Here is a 16,347-nt window from a genome sequence, read left to right as displayed (position 1 = left end):
CAGAAGAGAGCAGGGTGGGGGTCAGGGCAGGGCTGGCCCCACCTGTAGATCCATTGTCCAGCAGCCCAGATGCCAAACGGAGACTCTCCACGGCTGGCAGGAAGGCGCAAGAGTGGGGGAGACCCCTCCCCAAATAACCTGCTCCCCCACTTGTAGGCTGTGATGGGCTGAGGGCCGCCGTCTCCCCCCCTCCCCACCTCTTGCAGCTGTTCTCGGCCTCTCTCTCTCTCTCTCTCCCTCATCCGGCAAGGCAGGGTGGGGGTCTCGGATTCCCACCCACCCACGGGCAGGCAGAGCCCCAAGAATGCCAACTATCCAGAGGTCAAGGGTATCAGGCAGCCAGCGGGGTGGGGTGGGGGCGAGGGGAGGGGGAAGAGAGCTCGGAGCAGATCGCTGCTGGCAGAAACCCCCTTGGAGACCCCAGCCGGAGGGGAGGGGAGGGGGTCTCATTGTTTGCCCTCCTCTGGTTGCTCTCTGGGGGCTGGGATGGGCCTCCCCTCCCCCAGTCACCCCCTCCCCTGCCAGAGGAGCCAGGTCTTGGTGAGGGGGGTGGGGTTTCCCCATTCTTAGGACATTCATAAAGGGAGGAGGGGTCCCACTCTTTAACAGAAGGCACCATTCTCAAGCAGCCTGGCTGCTTTTTTGGGGGGGGGTCTTAATGGGTGGCAGCCCCCTTTGGGAGGGGCTTACCCAGAGCAAGGGGCATGTTTTGGGCAGGGTTCAAAGGTCAGCCTTTCTCTGGGTATATTTATAGGGTCTCCTGCTTGAGCAGAGGGGTGGACTAGAAGACCTCCAAGGTCCCTTTCCCACCCGTCCTCTTCTGTTCCAACTGTTCTTTTTGTGACTTTCTGAAGTTATAACGGGACTTGGGGGAAAATGCAATTTATGACCATTTTTCACACTTACGACCCTCCTGGTCGTGTCCTCAAGGCTCAGACGCTCCCCAACCGACTCGTCCTTAAGATGGTCGGGAAGATTCCCCCTCTTGCGACCGCGACAATCGGGGCAGCCCGATTCGCTTAACAACCATGTGACTCGCTTAATGGGAAAAAAGGTCATTGAAAGGGGCAAAACTCACTTAACAATGGTCTGGCTTAGCGACGGAAAGGTTGGGCTCGGTTTTGGTCGCAAAGCGAGGACTCCCTATGTTCTGTGATTCTGTATGGGGAGCTGGAGACAAGATGCATTTTGGGGAGTGAGTTTTCCCCTTTTTTATGGCCTTTCTTGCCGCGGCCGTTAAGCGAATCCTTAAATGAACTGTTCGTAAATGGAGGATCAGCCTGTAAGTAGAGGTCATTCTAAGTCAGGGTTTCTCAACCTTGGCCACTTGAAGATGTCTGGACTTCAATTCCCAGAATCCCCAGCCAGCGAATGTTGAGAAACACTGTTTAAGTAAATTTATCCTCTCTCCCGCCCTCCTTCTGCAGCCTGTCCGGCGGGGATGTTCAAGGCCGTCCAAGGGGAGGGGGGCTGCCAGCCTTGCCCGGCCTTCAGCTCGTCCCCCTCCCCGGGCTCCAGCGAGTGTTCCTGCCGCATCGGCTTCTACCGTACGACGAAGGAGCCAGTCACCAAGCAGTGCTCCAGTGAGTCGCCGAAGGGCAGCAGGGTTAGAGGGTGGGTTGGTGGGTGGAGCGGTATAATGGGGGTATGGGAGGATGAGGGCTGGGTGGAGGGGTTTGGGGGGGCTAGAAGAGCAAAAATGGGGGTCTTGGGGGTGACAGAGAAGGCTGGAAAGAGGGATTTGGGGGGGAATAGAACGAGGGTGAGTGGAGGGTTTTTTGAGGGGGGAAAGAGGGCTGGGGAAGGGTCTCTTGGGGGTTAAGAGAGTGAAGAATGGGTGGGAAAGTTATTTGGAGATTTAAGGCTGGATGGAGGCGTTTGGGGGGGGATAGGAGAGCAAAAGTGGGGGTTTGGGGGATGCGGGAAAAGGCTGGGAGGAGGGATTTGGGGGGAGTAGAAGGAGGGTGAGTGGAGGGTTTTTTTGAGGGGGGAAAGAGGGCTGGGGAAGGGTCTCTTGGGGGTTAAGAGAGGGAAGAATGAGTGGAAAAATTATTTTGGGGTGGGGCTTTCCCAAGACTGACCCTGCTCTCTCTCCCCCCCTCCTTCCCAGCCACGCCGTCGGCCCCACGCAGCATCGTGGCCAGGATCAACGGCTCGGTGGCCGTGCTGGAGTGGAGCGAGCCCTTGGAGAACGGGGGCCGGGACGACGTCTCGTACCACCTCCGCTGCCAGGCCTGCCCCGAACGGCAAAGCTGTCAGGAGTGTGCCCGCCTGGCCTATGCCCCCCGGTCTCGGGGGCTGGTGGAGCGCACGGTCACCGTGGAGGGTCTCCAGCCCTACATCACCTACTCCTTCCAGATCCAAGCCGTCAACGGGGTCTCCGACCTCAGCCAAAACCCACCCCAGTCGGAGTCCATCAACATCACCACCAACAAGGACGGTAGGTCCGCTCCCGGAACGGCATCGCTCGGCCCAAGCGGAGCCTGAGCAGAGGTGGCCCCACCCCACTCCATGCCCCCCCTCCCCTGGATCCCCAAGCCCCGGGTCACAGGTCCCCTTTGCAAATATGCTGTAACTTCAAACGGTTACTAAGCGAGCAGTCATAACTTGAGGACCACCTGTAGGGTTAGTATGGAACGGAGGATCTGTTAGGTGAAGCTAAGATATTGGGGCTGCAGTTCCGGGGCGTGAACTTCAGATGGCAGCCAGGAGCCCGAAGTATCTGCCTCTCTCTTCTCTCTACCCCCATCTAGTGGTCGTGTTGATTTTTGCAGCCCAGATAAGGCTGTCGGAAGCTCCAGCTCACTGCTCTTTTTCTCCCGCCAGTCCCTCACCCCGTGTCCGAGATCCAACAAACCTCCGTCAGCCCCAGCACCATCACCTTGGCCTGGCCCTTCATCCAGCCGCCAACCGGGAGCATCTTGGATTACGAGGTCAAGTATTGCGAGAAGGTAAATGTGGTTTTTTTTCCCCCCCTTGGAAGTTTTTAATTTTCCTTCCAAAGTCAAAATAGAGACCGAAGGAAAAAAGGAGAAACGAATAAACACCAACCAGACAACAAAAATAACAATAATATCAATAATAATATCAATATAGTGATTATTATTATTATTATTATCAGCTCCTAATTGATAAAATGATATTAGAAAATTGTAAGAACAGAAAAACGAACTTGAATATGGTCTGGATTGATTACAATATGGCATTTGACTCACTGCCACATAGTTGGATCATAAAATGCTTAGAAACAACTGGCAGTAGCAAAAATATTACATCCTTTACTGAAAAGGCGATGAAACAATGGAGAACTGAGTTGGCAGTAGGGAAGGAGATCTACGGAATGGTTAATATCAAGCGAGGAATTTTCCAGGGTGATTCACTTTCACCTCTTCTCTTCATCATCGCAATGATCCCACTATCAGTAATCTTTAAAAAAATGAAATTAGGCTACCAAATAGTATTGGTATTGGTATTGGTATTTTATTATTTGTATGCCGCCCTTCTCCGGGAGGACTCAGGACGGCGAACAATTCAAAGGGGAAAAAAAGGGGGAACATAAAAGACAAAATACAAATAATAAAAGTCAACAACAGTCGCACAACCATACATGTCGAGAGGGGAGGGAACTCATCACCCCCAGGCTTGCCGGCAAAGCCAGGTTTTGACGGCTTTTCGGAAGGCCTGGAGAGAGGTGAGGGTCCGAATCCCTGCGGGGAGTTCATTCCAGAGGGCCGAAGCTGCCACAGAGAAGGCCCTCCCCCAGGTAATAGCCAGGTGGCATTGGCTGGTAGATGGCACCCGGAGGAGGCCAACCCTGTGAGATCTAATGGATCTGTGGGAGGTAATTGGCAGCAGGCGGTCTCTCAAGTACCAAATAGCCAAAGAAGCTGAAAAAATTTCACATTTACTATATATGGATGATTTGAAACTCTATGGAAAGTCAGAAATAGAAATCCAATCATTGACAAACACAGTCCGAGTATTCAGCACCGATATTTCAATGCAGTTTGGCATGGAAAAATGCGCCACTGTATCCATAAAAAGGGGCAAAATCACTGCATCTGAGGGAATTGAAATGCCCAATGGCCAATTAATTAAATGCAAAGAAAATGAAGCCTACAAATACTTAGGCATTCTGCAGTTGGATAACATCAAGCATGGAGAAGTAAAAACTATCGTCAGGCGAGAGTACACCAACAGAGTTAGGAAAATTTTGAAATCTAAATTGAATGGTGGAAATACAATCAAGGCCATAAATACCTGGGCAATACCAGTTATAAGATACACAGCTGGCATAGTTAACTGGACACAAGCTGATTTGGACCTTTTGGACCGAAAAACCAGGAAACTAATGACAATGCACTACAGTTTACATCCACGTGGTGATACTGATAGACTGTACCTGCCCCCGAAAATCAGGTGGCAGAGGATTATTACAAGTGAAGCAAACAGTTGAAGAAGAAAAACATGCACTGGCTGATTATTTAAAAGAAAGTCAAGAACATCTATTAATCGAAGTAAAGAACAAAAATCTACTGAAGGCCCAACAGACGAAACAAGAATACAGAAAAGATGTGATAAAATCAAGAATGGAGAGATGGCAGAACAAAGCACTGCATGGCCAATTTCTGGGAAAAATAAAAGATAAAGTGGACAGTGAACAAACTTGGTTATGGTTAACAACAGGTACATTAAAGAAAGAAACAGAGTCACTAATCCTGGCTGCGCAAGAACAAGCTATCCGCACAAATGCCATTAAGGCCAAAATCGAAAAATCCTCTGATGATGCCAAATGCAGACTTTGCAAAGAAGCCGATGAAACTGTTGATCACATACTCAGCTGCTGTAAAACAATCGCGCAGATTGATTATAAATTGCGGCACAATTCAGTAGCACAAATGATCCATTGGAATTTGTGCAAAAATTACAATATTAAAACAGCAAAAAACTGGTGGGAACATCAGCCTGAAAAAGTCACCGAAAATCAGATGGTCAAGATCTTGTGGGAGCAGCCAATTATTTCAACGTAAGTCCTTATTTCCACCTACTTTTGCCACCTTTTGGCCCACGGTTATTAAGTGAACACACCGTCGTTACACGAATCCATCATCCCCCCCCCCCTTCGACTTTCTTTCTTGGGTTATCCAAACAGCGCATCGAAATGCGAATGAGGCCTTTGAGCGTTGTGCGGAAATTACGCTCCGGTTGAAAGGCGGATAAAGATCATTAGTGCCTCCTGGCCCGCCGTGTACCGACGGCAAGGACTCGGAAACCCCTGGCCGGATACGCACGCCTGTTCAGACGTGGGACGGAAGGAAGGAGGCTCCGGCGGGGGATTCTCCTCCAGGGGAGACGGCGGCAAAGGGCCGCGATCTCACTCCCCGTCTCTCCTCTTGTAGGGGGCTGGGGGCTACAAGTTCGAGAAGACGCGTGAGAACCGAGTGACCCTCTCCGGGCTGCGTCGAGGAGCCGCGTACATTGTGCAAGTCCGGGCGCGTTCGGAGGTCGGCTACGGAGGATTTGGGCCAGAAAAGACCTTCCAGACGTACGGATCTGGTAAGACCCCCCTTTCTGGGTTGCGAGCGAGGGTCCTCGGGGGTCCTCTGAGCTTGCTTATTTTATGACGTGACGTAGTTGGGCCATGAGACGTCTGCAAGAGAACCGAGAAGCTGCGAGAGCGCCAAGGACCCCCGCGACCCTCCTCCTTGTTCTCCCCCACTCCTCCCCCTCCTCCTCCTCACCCGCTAAAGATGCTTCGAAGTTGTAAATGGACAAAGCCAATTTGGTCTCGTGGGGGAGGCACCAAGCCTTGAAACCAGGAGGTGGTGAATTCTAGTGCCATCTTCGGCAGGAAAGCCAGCTGGGTGACTTTGGGCCAATCACCGGGAAATTGGGAGTTCTAAATCCCACTTTAGGCAGGAAACCTGGCTGAGTCACCAGGAGACAGGGAGCTATAGTTTCCCCACGAGGGTTTTTAAATAGATTTGCAATGAAGCCCTTTTAAAATGACAAAAAAAACAAAACAGAATGGAACGGAGAGGAAAGAGAAGATTAAAAGAGGGAAGGGAAGGAAAAAAAGAGGGAAGGGGGAGGAGAGGAAAGGAGAAAGGAAAGAGGGGAGAGGAGGAGAAGAGAGGAGGAGAAAGGAAAGGAAAGGGGGGCAGAGAGGAAAGGAAGAGAGGAGAGGAAAGGAAGATAAAAGAGGGAAGGGAAAGGAGAGGAAAGGAGAAAAGGAAAGAGGGGAGAGAAGGTGGAGAGAGGAAAGGAAAGGGGAGGAGAGGAAAGGAAAGGAAGACAAAAGAGGGAAGGGAAGGGAAAGAAAGGAAAGGAGAAAGGAAAGGAAAGAGGGGAGCGGAAAAAAGGAGAGGAAAGAAGAAAGGAAGGGAGGAGAGGAGAAGAGAGGAAAGGAAGATAAAAGAGGGAAGGGAAAGAAAGGAAAGGAAAGAGAGGAGGAAAGGAAAGGGAAGAGGGGAGAGGGGAGTAAAAGAAAGGAGAAAGGAAAGAGGGAAGGAAAGGAAAGAGGGGAGAGGAAGAGAGAGAGGAGAGGAGAAGAGAGGAAAGGAAGATAAAAGAGGGAAGGGAAAGAAAGGAAAAGAAAGGAAAGAGAGAGGAAAGGGGAGAGGAGGGGAGGAAAGGAAAGGAGAAAGGAAAGAGGGGAGGAAAGGAAAGAGGGGAGAGGAAGAGAGAGAGGAGAGGAGAAGAAAGGAAAGGAAGATAAAAGAGGGAAGGGAAAGAAAGGAAAAGAAAGGAAAGAGAGAGGAAAGGGAAGAGGGGAGAGGAAGAGAGAGAGGAGAAGAGAGGAAAGGAAGATAAAAGAGGGAAAGGAACGGTGTTTTTCGCCCACCAAGTTTTAAGAGTCCAGACTCTGCCAGTTCTCGACTCGAACTCCCCATCCGGATCCCGCCTGCTCCCTTCCCATCATTCCTTGCTCTTTCTGACCCCTTTGCCCCTCTTCCCGGCAGAGTCGGGGAGCAGCACGGAGAAGCTGGCGCTGATCGTGGGCACGGCCGCCTTGGGGACCCTCCTCGTCTTGGCCGTGGTGATCGTAGCTGTGGTCTGCCTCCGGTAAAGGCGCTGCTTCACAAACGGAGGAGTGGGAGGGGCCAGGAGGACGTGGGAGGGGCTTAGCCAAGACTAGGGGAGAAGCGGCACCCGGGAGTTTCGGCATCGAAGGTAGCCTTGTGCAAATCGGGGAGGCGCAGAGGAGCCTCTGGGGTGAAGGATGTTCAGGATTGACCAGCGGGGTGATTCTTGAATTGAGGCATGGGGTGTGTGGCTAATGGGAGAGGGAGGGGCTAAGTGGGGGTGGGAGGGGCTTCAGGCGAGCAAGCAGCCTTCACACCGTCTTTCTACCATTTCCGCTAGGCGCCAGGGTTCTTCTGCCTCCCGGGAGCAAGAATATTCAGACAAACCCGGACAATACCTGATTGGGCACGGTGAGAATGGGGATTCATTGGGGTGGGGGGTTTCTCTAAGGGGGCCTGTGGAATTGTGGGAGGGGGCTGGAGGGGAGTTAGGCTGTCGGGAATTTGTTTATTTGCAAAATCTACTAGCTGCCCATCACATCTGAACTAGGCCTCCTCAGAAAGCATGAATCACAATCTTAGTCCCCAAAACCATCTTTTTATTTCTACGGCTGTGAATTATGGTCATTCCCAGCCCATAATAAGTCACAAATAGTTTGTAAAGAGTCCTGCAGAAGTCTGCCAAAGTCTTTCAAGGCAAGGCTGAGAAACACCCACCTTTCTCTCCCTTGAAACGTTGCCGGAGCCTTAATGGCCAATTCGTTTTGCAAGGGCCAAACGGAGCACAGAGTCAAACGGAGCTTCAGAGTTTGAACCGAACAAAACGAACAAAATTTGCTCCCTGCAAAGGCTCACGTCCCGTTCGCTCCGCTTTTATGTCTTATGGGAGGGGCCAATCACCTCCAAGCCTTACTCCCTAGTCGCCCGTTTTGTCTTAACTGTTCTTGCCTTCTGGCAGCTCTGCGCATGCGCGCACTGGGAACAGGCTCACACTGTTCTTCTGCCTCGCTGGTATCAGACTCCGGAGGAAGCCCATAACTCCCAGATGGCCCTGCTCCCCCCCCTCTGCCTCCGACGCAGAGCCCTCGTCCGAGCGTCCCCCAGACTCCAGGACTGGCCCATGTCCCTCCCCAACCTCCTCGCTCTCCGACTCGGCTGCCACAATCCACTGACCACTGGAAGGCCACAACGGCATAATCTGGAACGTCTTTGCGCTATAAAAAGACAGAACTACGTAGAACTGTAAATAGAATTAGGGCCATCCTTGACTTACGACGGTGCAGAATTTATGTCGCTAAGCGAGATGGTTTGTAAGTGTGTTTTGCCCCCTTTCACAACCTTCCTTTGCCCGCCGGGGTTAAGTGAACTGCGGTGGTCATTCAGAGAGGAACCCGGTTGTTAAGTGAATCCTGCTTCGCCTGTAACCCTTTGCTGGTCAGAAGGTCACTAGAGGGGGTCGTGTGAAACCCCCCCCCATCCCCTGGGACACTGCAACCGTCGTAAATAGGAGTCAGTGGTCCAGCATCCTAATGTAAATCACATTGCGGGTGGTCGTAAGAGTGAAAAAAAAAGGTCAAAAGGGTGAACGATAATCCAAGGGTGAAAAATGGTCGTAACTCCCTTTTTCTGGCGCCGTCGTAACTTTGAATGGTCACTAAGCGAACAGTCGCAAGTCGAGGACTGCCTGTACTGCTAAGAAAATCAAACCGGCTGGGGGGAGCCCCCTTAACGGCTGCCCGCCTGACCCATCTTCGGACAGGTACCAAAGTCTACATCGACCCTTTCACCTACGAGGACCCCAACGAGGCCGTGCGAGAGTTTGCCAAGGAGATCGACGTCTCTTACGTGAAGATCGAGGAGGTCATAGGGGCAGGTAAGGATCGGGCCCATCGCGCTGCGCCCCCCTCCCGCCACTTCCTTTCTGGGGGGCTGCGAGAAAGGGCGGAGTCCTCTCTCTCTCTCTCTGGGAAAAGGAATTGAATGCGATTTTTGTGCCCCATTTTGTGGTCCTTTTGGGGTGGGGGGGATTATGGGAACTGGGGAGGGGTTCCAAAAAGGTCAAGAGGGCAGCCACAACTGGGTGTCAATGTGCGTCGCGACGCACATGAAGCTTTGCTTCGATCCCATGCAGCTAGTCCTCAGCGTACGACCAAATCAGTACCAGAATTTCGTGAAGTAATTTGCACCTGATTTAACCACCTTACTTTCCTATGATTCTTAAGTGAATCTCTAGAGTCGTTAAGCGAGTCATGTGGTCACTAAGCAAATTCCCATTGGCTTCACTGGCCGGAAGCCGGCTGGGAAGGTCACCAATAGACACACATACACACCAACACACAGACCGAGACGCTGAGACTGTCCAAAATAATTCTGGTTGCCAAGCACGTGAATTTTTTTATCATGTGGCTGTGGAGATGCTGCAACGGTCGTAAGTATGAGGACCAGTTGAAGTCACTTTTTTCAGTCCTGTGGTAACTTTGGTCACTAAACAAATGGTCGTTAAGTCGAGGACTACCTGGATAGCATTTCAGCAGAACTGAGGGTCATTTCTCCGAGTGACAATCGGCAGTTCTATCCTCTTTGTTGATCTCTTCCTCAACCGAGAACGGAGTTGTTACAAGTAGCTAAAACGGGCCGGCGACTATGAGAACTTTACAACCGGTGGACTTAAAACTCCCAGAATTCCCCAGCCATCAAGGGTTGAACACCAGGATTCCAGCACAGAAAAGGACAAGAACAAATGTGACGGGCCGACGTTATGGCGTTTTTTGATAGGATAACTTTCCTTATATGTAGATGGTGGGAATGCGGTAAACATAATATATCTTGACTTCAGCAAAAGTGGAAAAAAAAGCTGGCTGGGGAATTCTGGGAGTTGAAATCCGGACATCTTCAAGTTGCTAAGGTTGTCTCAGGCTGGGGGGTCAAACAGTACGCCCCTCAGACAGGGTTCGCAATTTGGGAGTCCTCCTGGACCCACAGCTGACTTTTGAACACCACTTGTCGGCTGTGACCAGGGGGGCATTTGCCCAGGTTCGCCTGGTGCACCAGTTGTGTCCCTACCTGAACCGGGAGGCCCTCACTACAGTCACTCGTGCCCTTGTGACCTCTAGACTGGACTACTGCAACGTGCTCTACATGGGGCAGCCCTTGAAGAGCATTCGGCGACTTCAGCTTGTCCAGAATGCAGCCGCGCGAGTGATCGTGGGTGCACCTCGGTTCACCCACGTAACACCTATCCTCCGCGAGCTGCACTGGCTGCCTATTGGTCTCCGGATACACTTCAAGGCGCTAGTCGTCACTTATAAAGCCCTTCATGGTATTGGACCTGGGTACTTGAGAGACCGCCTGCTGCCAATTACCTCCAATAGACCGATTAGATCCCACAGATTAGGCCTCCTCCGAATTCCATCCGCCGGCCAGTGTCGACTGGCGACTACCCGGAGGAGAGCCTTCTCTGTGGCCGCTCCGACCCTCTGGAACGAACTCCCCGTGGAGATTCGAACCCTCACCACCCTCCAGACCTTCCGCAAAGCCCTTAAAACCTGGCTATTCCGACAGGCCTGGGGCTAAAGAGTTTTTTCCCCCCTTCTCGAATGGTATGACTGTTGTGTGTTTTAAATTATGTATTGTTGCGTGTTGTTTTAATTTTTTTGTCTGTATCCCCCTCCCTTAGTTGAGTTGTGAGCCGCCCTGAGTCCCCTTCAGGGGAAAAGGGCAGCATACAAATAAAATAAACATTCAAACATTCATACATTCAACATTCAACATTCATTGAGAAACACTGTCCTATGTAATTATTAAGCAGCCCCCTTCCTCTCTGCTGGACCTCCCCCCCCCCCGCAGGTGAATTCGGGGAGGTCTGCCGGGGTCTTCTGAAGGTGCCTGGTAAGAAGGAGATCTATGTGGCCATCAAGACCCTGAAGGGGGGCTACACGGAGAAGCAGCGGCGGGAATTCCTGAGCGAGGCCAGCATCATGGGCCAGTTCGAGCACCCGAACATCATCCGCCTGGACGGGGTCATCACCAGCAGCGTCCCCGTCATGATCGTCACCGAGTTCATGGAGAACGGCGCCCTCGACTCCTTCCTGCGGGTGAGGAGAGCAGAGGACGGGGCGGGGGGAGAGGCGCCACGAGAAACCCTTTGGGTTTGGGGTTTTGGCTTGGTTCAGTTCTTAGTTTATTCTTTCATTTTAGTTTTTTAGTTTAGGTTTTAGTTTATTCTTTTATTTTAGTTTTTTATTTTATTTTTTATTTTGTTTTAGTTTTTTAGTTTAGGTTTTAATTTATTCTTTCATTTAGTTTTTTAGTTTAGTTTTCAGTTTATTCTTGTTTTAGTTTTTTAGTTCAGTTTTTAGTTTATTCTTTTATTTTAGTTTTTTAGTTTAGGTTTTAATTTAATATTTCATTTTAGTTTTTTAGTTTAGTTTAGTTTTCAGTTTATTCTTCTATTTTAGGCTTTTAGTTCAGTTTTTAGTTTATTCTTTTACTTTAGTTTTTTAGTTTAGTTTAGGTTTTAATTTATTCTTTCATTTTTTAGTTTTAGTTTAGTTTTTAGTTTATTCTTACTTTAGTTTTTTAGTTTAGTTCAGTTTTTAGTTTATTCTTTTATTTTAGTTTTTTAGTTTAGTTTAGGTTTTAATTTATTCTTTCATTTTTTAGTTTTAGTTTAGTTTTTAGTTTATTCTTACTTTAGTTTTTTAGTTTAGTTCAGTTTTTAGTTTATTCTTTTATTTTAGTTTTTTAGTTTAGTTTAGGTTTTAATTTATTCTTTCATTTTAGTTTTTTAGTTTCGTTTAGGTTTTAATTTATTCTTTCATTTTTTAGTTTTAGTTTAGTTTTTAGTTTATTCTTTTTTTTTTAGATTTTTATTTTATTTTTTATTTTGTTTTAGTTTTTTAGTTTAGTTTATTATTGCATTTCATTTTATTTGTTTTATTGTATGCTTTAATTGATTTCATTTAACGTTTTATTTCATTTTTTACTTTGTTTGATTTTATTTTTTATTATTTGATTTTATTATTTCGTTTTATTTTTATTTTATTATTTCGTTTGATTTTTTTATTTTATTTCATTTTCTGTTATTTGTTATTTTTATTGTATTATTTCATTTTATTATTTTATTTCATTTTATTTAATGGTTTGTTTTGTTTTATTGCTTTGTTTTTATTATTGTTATTATATTTTAGTTTTTATTTTAATTTTATTTCTTTCACCCCCCCTCCCTTTTCCCTTTGGGAAGGGAGGGGGCCGTACACTGACTAATCTCTTCCTCCGAAAAGCGCTTCCTGTGGTTCGTTGCTCAAGAAATCCACAGTCCCTTTCAGTTGATCGAAGGATCTCCAACTTTGGGCACTTTAAGCCTTGTGGACTTCAACTCCCAGAATTCCCCAGCCAGCATGGGAACTCATGAGGGGGCCCTGATAACCCCCCTCCCTGTCTGTCCCTACTGGGGGGGGGGTCACTCCCATCATTGCTGGCTGGGGAATTCTGGGAGTTGAAGTCCACAAGTCTTAAAGTGGAGGAGGTTGGAGACCCCAGCCGAAAGTTTTCAAAGCTCGATTTTAGAGAGGCAACCTAGAATGAAGGAGAAACTTCCTGACTGTGGGAACAATGAACCAGTGGAACAGCTTGCCACCGGAAGTTGTGAAGTCTCCAACAATGGAGGTTTTTAAGAAGAGACGGAAAGTCTTTGCAATCCTTTATTCCTCCCGACAACAATCTGGGATGCGGGTCAAAAGCCGTCCGGTATTTTCCCACTCCACTGAGAGGGTCTTCAACACACACACACACCCGCCCCACCGCTGCGGTCCTGACCCTCCTGGTTTCCTCCCCACAGTTGAACGACGGTCAGTTCACGCCCATCCAGCTGGTGGGGATGCTACGGGGCATCGCGTCCGGCATGCGCTACCTCTCCGACATGAGCTACGTCCACCGTGACTTGGCAGCCCGTAACATCCTGGTCAACAGTAACCTGGTTTGCAAAGTTTCCGACTTCGGGCTGTCTCGCTTCCTGGAGGAGAATTCCTCGGACCCAACGTACACCAGCTCGTTGGTACGTCCAGCTCGTCCTCCCCCACTCTCTGGACACAAGGGGAGCAGGGAGGACTTGATCCCTCTCCCCTGCCCGTTGCAAGGGGGGGTGGACTAGATGGTCCTCTGCTGACGCCAATTCTACCCCCCCTCTTTCCTCAGGGGGGCAAGATCCCGATCCGCTGGACGGCCCCCGAAGCCATCGCCTTCCGGAAGTTCACGTCGGCCAGCGACGCCTGGAGCTACGGCATCGTGATGTGGGAGGTCATGTCGTTTGGGGAGAGGCCCTATTGGGACATGTCCAACCAGGATGTGAGTGCCCTCCCCCCTCCGTGAGGACGACTTTGGGGGAGAGGGCCCTCCAAATGCCCCCATCCAGCTTCTCCCCTTCCCTGTTAGTTGGAGGGAAGCAACCTAGAACTAAGGAGGGATTTCCTGACGGGGAGGACAATTAACCAGTGGAACGGCTTGCCACCAGAAATTGTGGCTGCTTCGTCAGTGGTTTTTAAGACACGAATGGAAAGATGTAGCAATGGTGTAAGGTCTCCTGCTTAGGGGGGTTGGACTAGATGACCTCCAAGGTCCCTTTCAGCCCTATAATTCTACTATAATCAGCGGAAGAGGTTGCCTCCAGAAGTTATGGGTGCCTCCGTCACTGGAGGCTTTGAAGAAGAGATTAGACAACCACCGATTCCGAAGGGTGTAGTAAGGTCTCTTGCTTGAGCATGGGGCTGGACTAGAAGACCTCCAAGGTCCCTTCCGACTCTTGTCATTCTTTTCTCTCCCCTAGCTTTGCTCCAGCTGATCTGGGGGGGGACTGGTGGCATCTCTGACCTTCATGGCAGGGGGAAAAGGCTACCGGTTCGGGCTGAGTCACCCGAACCGGTAGTAAAAAAATACTTTAAAGAAATGTTCCAACGATAGTCGCACGGCTGATCTTCCTCCTCACCCCAGGTGATCAACGCCATCGAGCAGGATTACCGCCTGCCGCCCCCCACTGACTGCCCCACCTCCCTGCACCAGCTGATGTTGGACTGCTGGCAGAGGGACCGTAACGCCCGGCCTCGTTTTGCCCAGATCGTCAACTCCCTGGATAAGCTCATCCGGAATCCCGCCAGCCTCAAAATCGTCTCGCGAGGAAACGGGGGGTAAGTGGGACACACACACACACGGACACACACACACATGTACACCAAAGCTTGGCACCTGGGCTGTGCGTGCAGGAGCCTCTCAGGGCACATTTAGAGGTGGGCAGAAGTGTGCCCTCACTGTGCCCATCACCTTGTCGCTTCGGAAAAGTGGGGTAGTTTTCACATGAACACGGGGAAAAGCAGAGATGACCAATGGGCAGTGTCCAACCTTGGCCACATTAAGATTTGTGGACTCAAGTTCCAGAATTCCAGGGTAGGAGCAGAAGCCCACAAGTCTTAAGGGGGGCCAAGTTTGGAGACCGCCTGATGCAGATCACATTTGCTGAGAAGGTAACTTTCTTAATAGATAGCAGGAATGCGGCCAACATAATATATCTTTTGACGTCAGCAAAGTGAAAAAAAGAGGCGTTTTCAGGCCATTTACTGGCGTTTTCAGGCCATTTTCTGAGGTGTTTTCAGGCCATTTTCTAAAGCATTTTCAGGCCATTTTCTGAGGCATTTTCAGGCCATTTTCTGAGGTGTTTTTAGGCCATTTTCTGAGGCGTTTTCAGGCCATTTTCTGAGGTGTTTTCAGGCCATTTTCTGAGGCATTTTCTGCCCATTTTCTGAGGTGTTTTCAGGCCATTTTCTGAGGCGTTTCCAGGCCGTTTCCAGGCCATTGTCCAGGGCATTTTCAGGGCATTTTCTGAGGTGTTTTCAGGGCATTTTCTGAGGCGTTTTCTGGTCATTTTCTGAGGCGTTTCCAGGCCGTTTCCAGGCCATTGTCCAGAGCATTTTCAGGGCATTTTCTGAGGTGTTTTCAGGGCATTTCCTGAGGTGTTTTCAGGCCATTTTCTGAGGCATTTTCAGGCCATTTTCTGAGGTGTTTTCAGGCCATTTTCTGGCCATTTTCTAAAGCGTTTTCAGGCCATTTTCTGAGGCATTTTCCGGCCATTTTCTGAGGCATTTTCAGGCCATTTTCTGAAGTGTTTTCAGGCCATTTTCTGAGGAATTTTCAGGCCATTTTCCGAGGCGTTTCTAGGCCGTTTTCCAGGGCGTTTTCAGGCCATTTTCTGAGGTGTTTTCAGGCTATTTTCTGAGGCATTTCCAGGCAATTTTCAGTCTGTTTTCAGGCTAGTTTTTTAGGCCATTTTCAGGCCTTTTTTTTGGATCATTTTTCATGTGCACCGGAAACCAGAGCAGCTGGTGATGTCGCGCTTGCCCACAGAGAGGGCTCTGTGTGTCAGATCTGGCACGTGTGCCATAGGTTCGCCGTCACACATGTAGGGATTTAGAGTTTGCCCATTTTCCTGTTGAGCAGCGACCTAGAAATAGAATTGGGTGGCTCACGAAGACCAGGGTGGACTTCCAGGCTGTGGGTGGGCACCCAGATATTTTGGGGCACCCACTCCAGAGTTCCCTCACAGGACTTGCCTCTGGGCTGAGGGTTCCCAGAGCCCCTCCTTGAGCCTTCCCTCCCCCTTACCCTCCTTCTAGGCCGTCCCACCCTTTGCTGGACCAGCGGCTGCCCCACTACTCGTCCTTCGGGTCGGTCAGCGACTGGCTCCGTGCTATAAAGATGGGCCGCTACGAAGACAGCTTTGCCAACGCCGGCTTCACCTCCTTCGAGCTGGTCAGCCAACTTTCCTCCGAGTGAGTGGAGGGGGGGGGATCCGGGCGGAGGAGGGAGGGGCAGGAGGGCAGACAGACGATCCCGCTCACCTCTCCCCTTCCTCGATTTCCCTTCCGCAGAGACCTGCTGAGGATCGGAGTGACCTTGGCCGGACATCAGAAGAAGATCCTGTCCAGCGTCCAAAACATGCACGTCCAGGGCAAGGCTGGCGCTTCATCCACGGCTGTCAAAACCGGACAGTTCTGACCAACACTTGGCCGAGAAGCACAGATGTGCCCGTCTCTGACTTTCGACCTCTTTTGGGGCCGGGGGCAGCCAGGAACTGGCCTGGGGGAGACGCCTCCTCTTGACTTACCCCATCAGCCTCCCCGCGTTCCCCGTCTCTCCTGCTCTTCTAGCTCCCCACCCATATATTTGCCCCTTCCCCGCTTTGGGGGGAAGATGTCCCAAAGTGCCCCCTGGACCCTCTTGGACAGCTGTGTTCAGCGCCGGCTTCATGGCAGGGAAATTGGGGAGATGCCCTCCC

At 50.1% G+C, this 16,347-nt stretch overlaps 1 protein-coding gene across 1 annotated transcript in view; it reads left to right on the top strand.

The window, feature by feature from the left end:
- Window positions 1–16,347, top strand: part of EPHB4 (EPH receptor B4) — a 32,914-nt gene extending 16,567 nt beyond the window's left edge. Inside the window, exons 4-16 of the mRNA XM_087714314.1 lie at window positions 1,428–1,583; window positions 2,111–2,440; window positions 2,827–2,951; window positions 5,400–5,556; window positions 6,963–7,065; window positions 7,366–7,436; window positions 8,785–8,898; window positions 10,872–11,119; window positions 12,865–13,080; window positions 13,221–13,370; window positions 14,013–14,206; window positions 15,686–15,841; window positions 15,941–16,347. Coding sequence (XP_087570440.1) covers window positions 1,428–1,583; window positions 2,111–2,440; window positions 2,827–2,951; window positions 5,400–5,556; window positions 6,963–7,065; window positions 7,366–7,436; window positions 8,785–8,898; window positions 10,872–11,119; window positions 12,865–13,080; window positions 13,221–13,370; window positions 14,013–14,206; window positions 15,686–15,841; window positions 15,941–16,067 — 2,147 coding nt within the window. The 3' untranslated portion in view covers window positions 16,068–16,347. The remainder of the gene's footprint in view (window positions 1–1,427; window positions 1,584–2,110; window positions 2,441–2,826; window positions 2,952–5,399; window positions 5,557–6,962; window positions 7,066–7,365; window positions 7,437–8,784; window positions 8,899–10,871; window positions 11,120–12,864; window positions 13,081–13,220; window positions 13,371–14,012; window positions 14,207–15,685; window positions 15,842–15,940) is intronic.

Source organism: Thamnophis sirtalis, unplaced genomic scaffold (genome assembly GCF_051295495.1).
Source record: "Thamnophis sirtalis isolate CommonGarterSnake01/CBP01778 unplaced genomic scaffold, rThaSir2_p1.2 scaffold_4, whole genome shotgun sequence".
NCBI classification, from domain to species: domain Eukaryota; kingdom Metazoa; phylum Chordata; class Lepidosauria; order Squamata; family Natricidae; genus Thamnophis; species Thamnophis sirtalis.
This window is presented reverse-complemented; position numbering and strand designations above follow the sequence as displayed.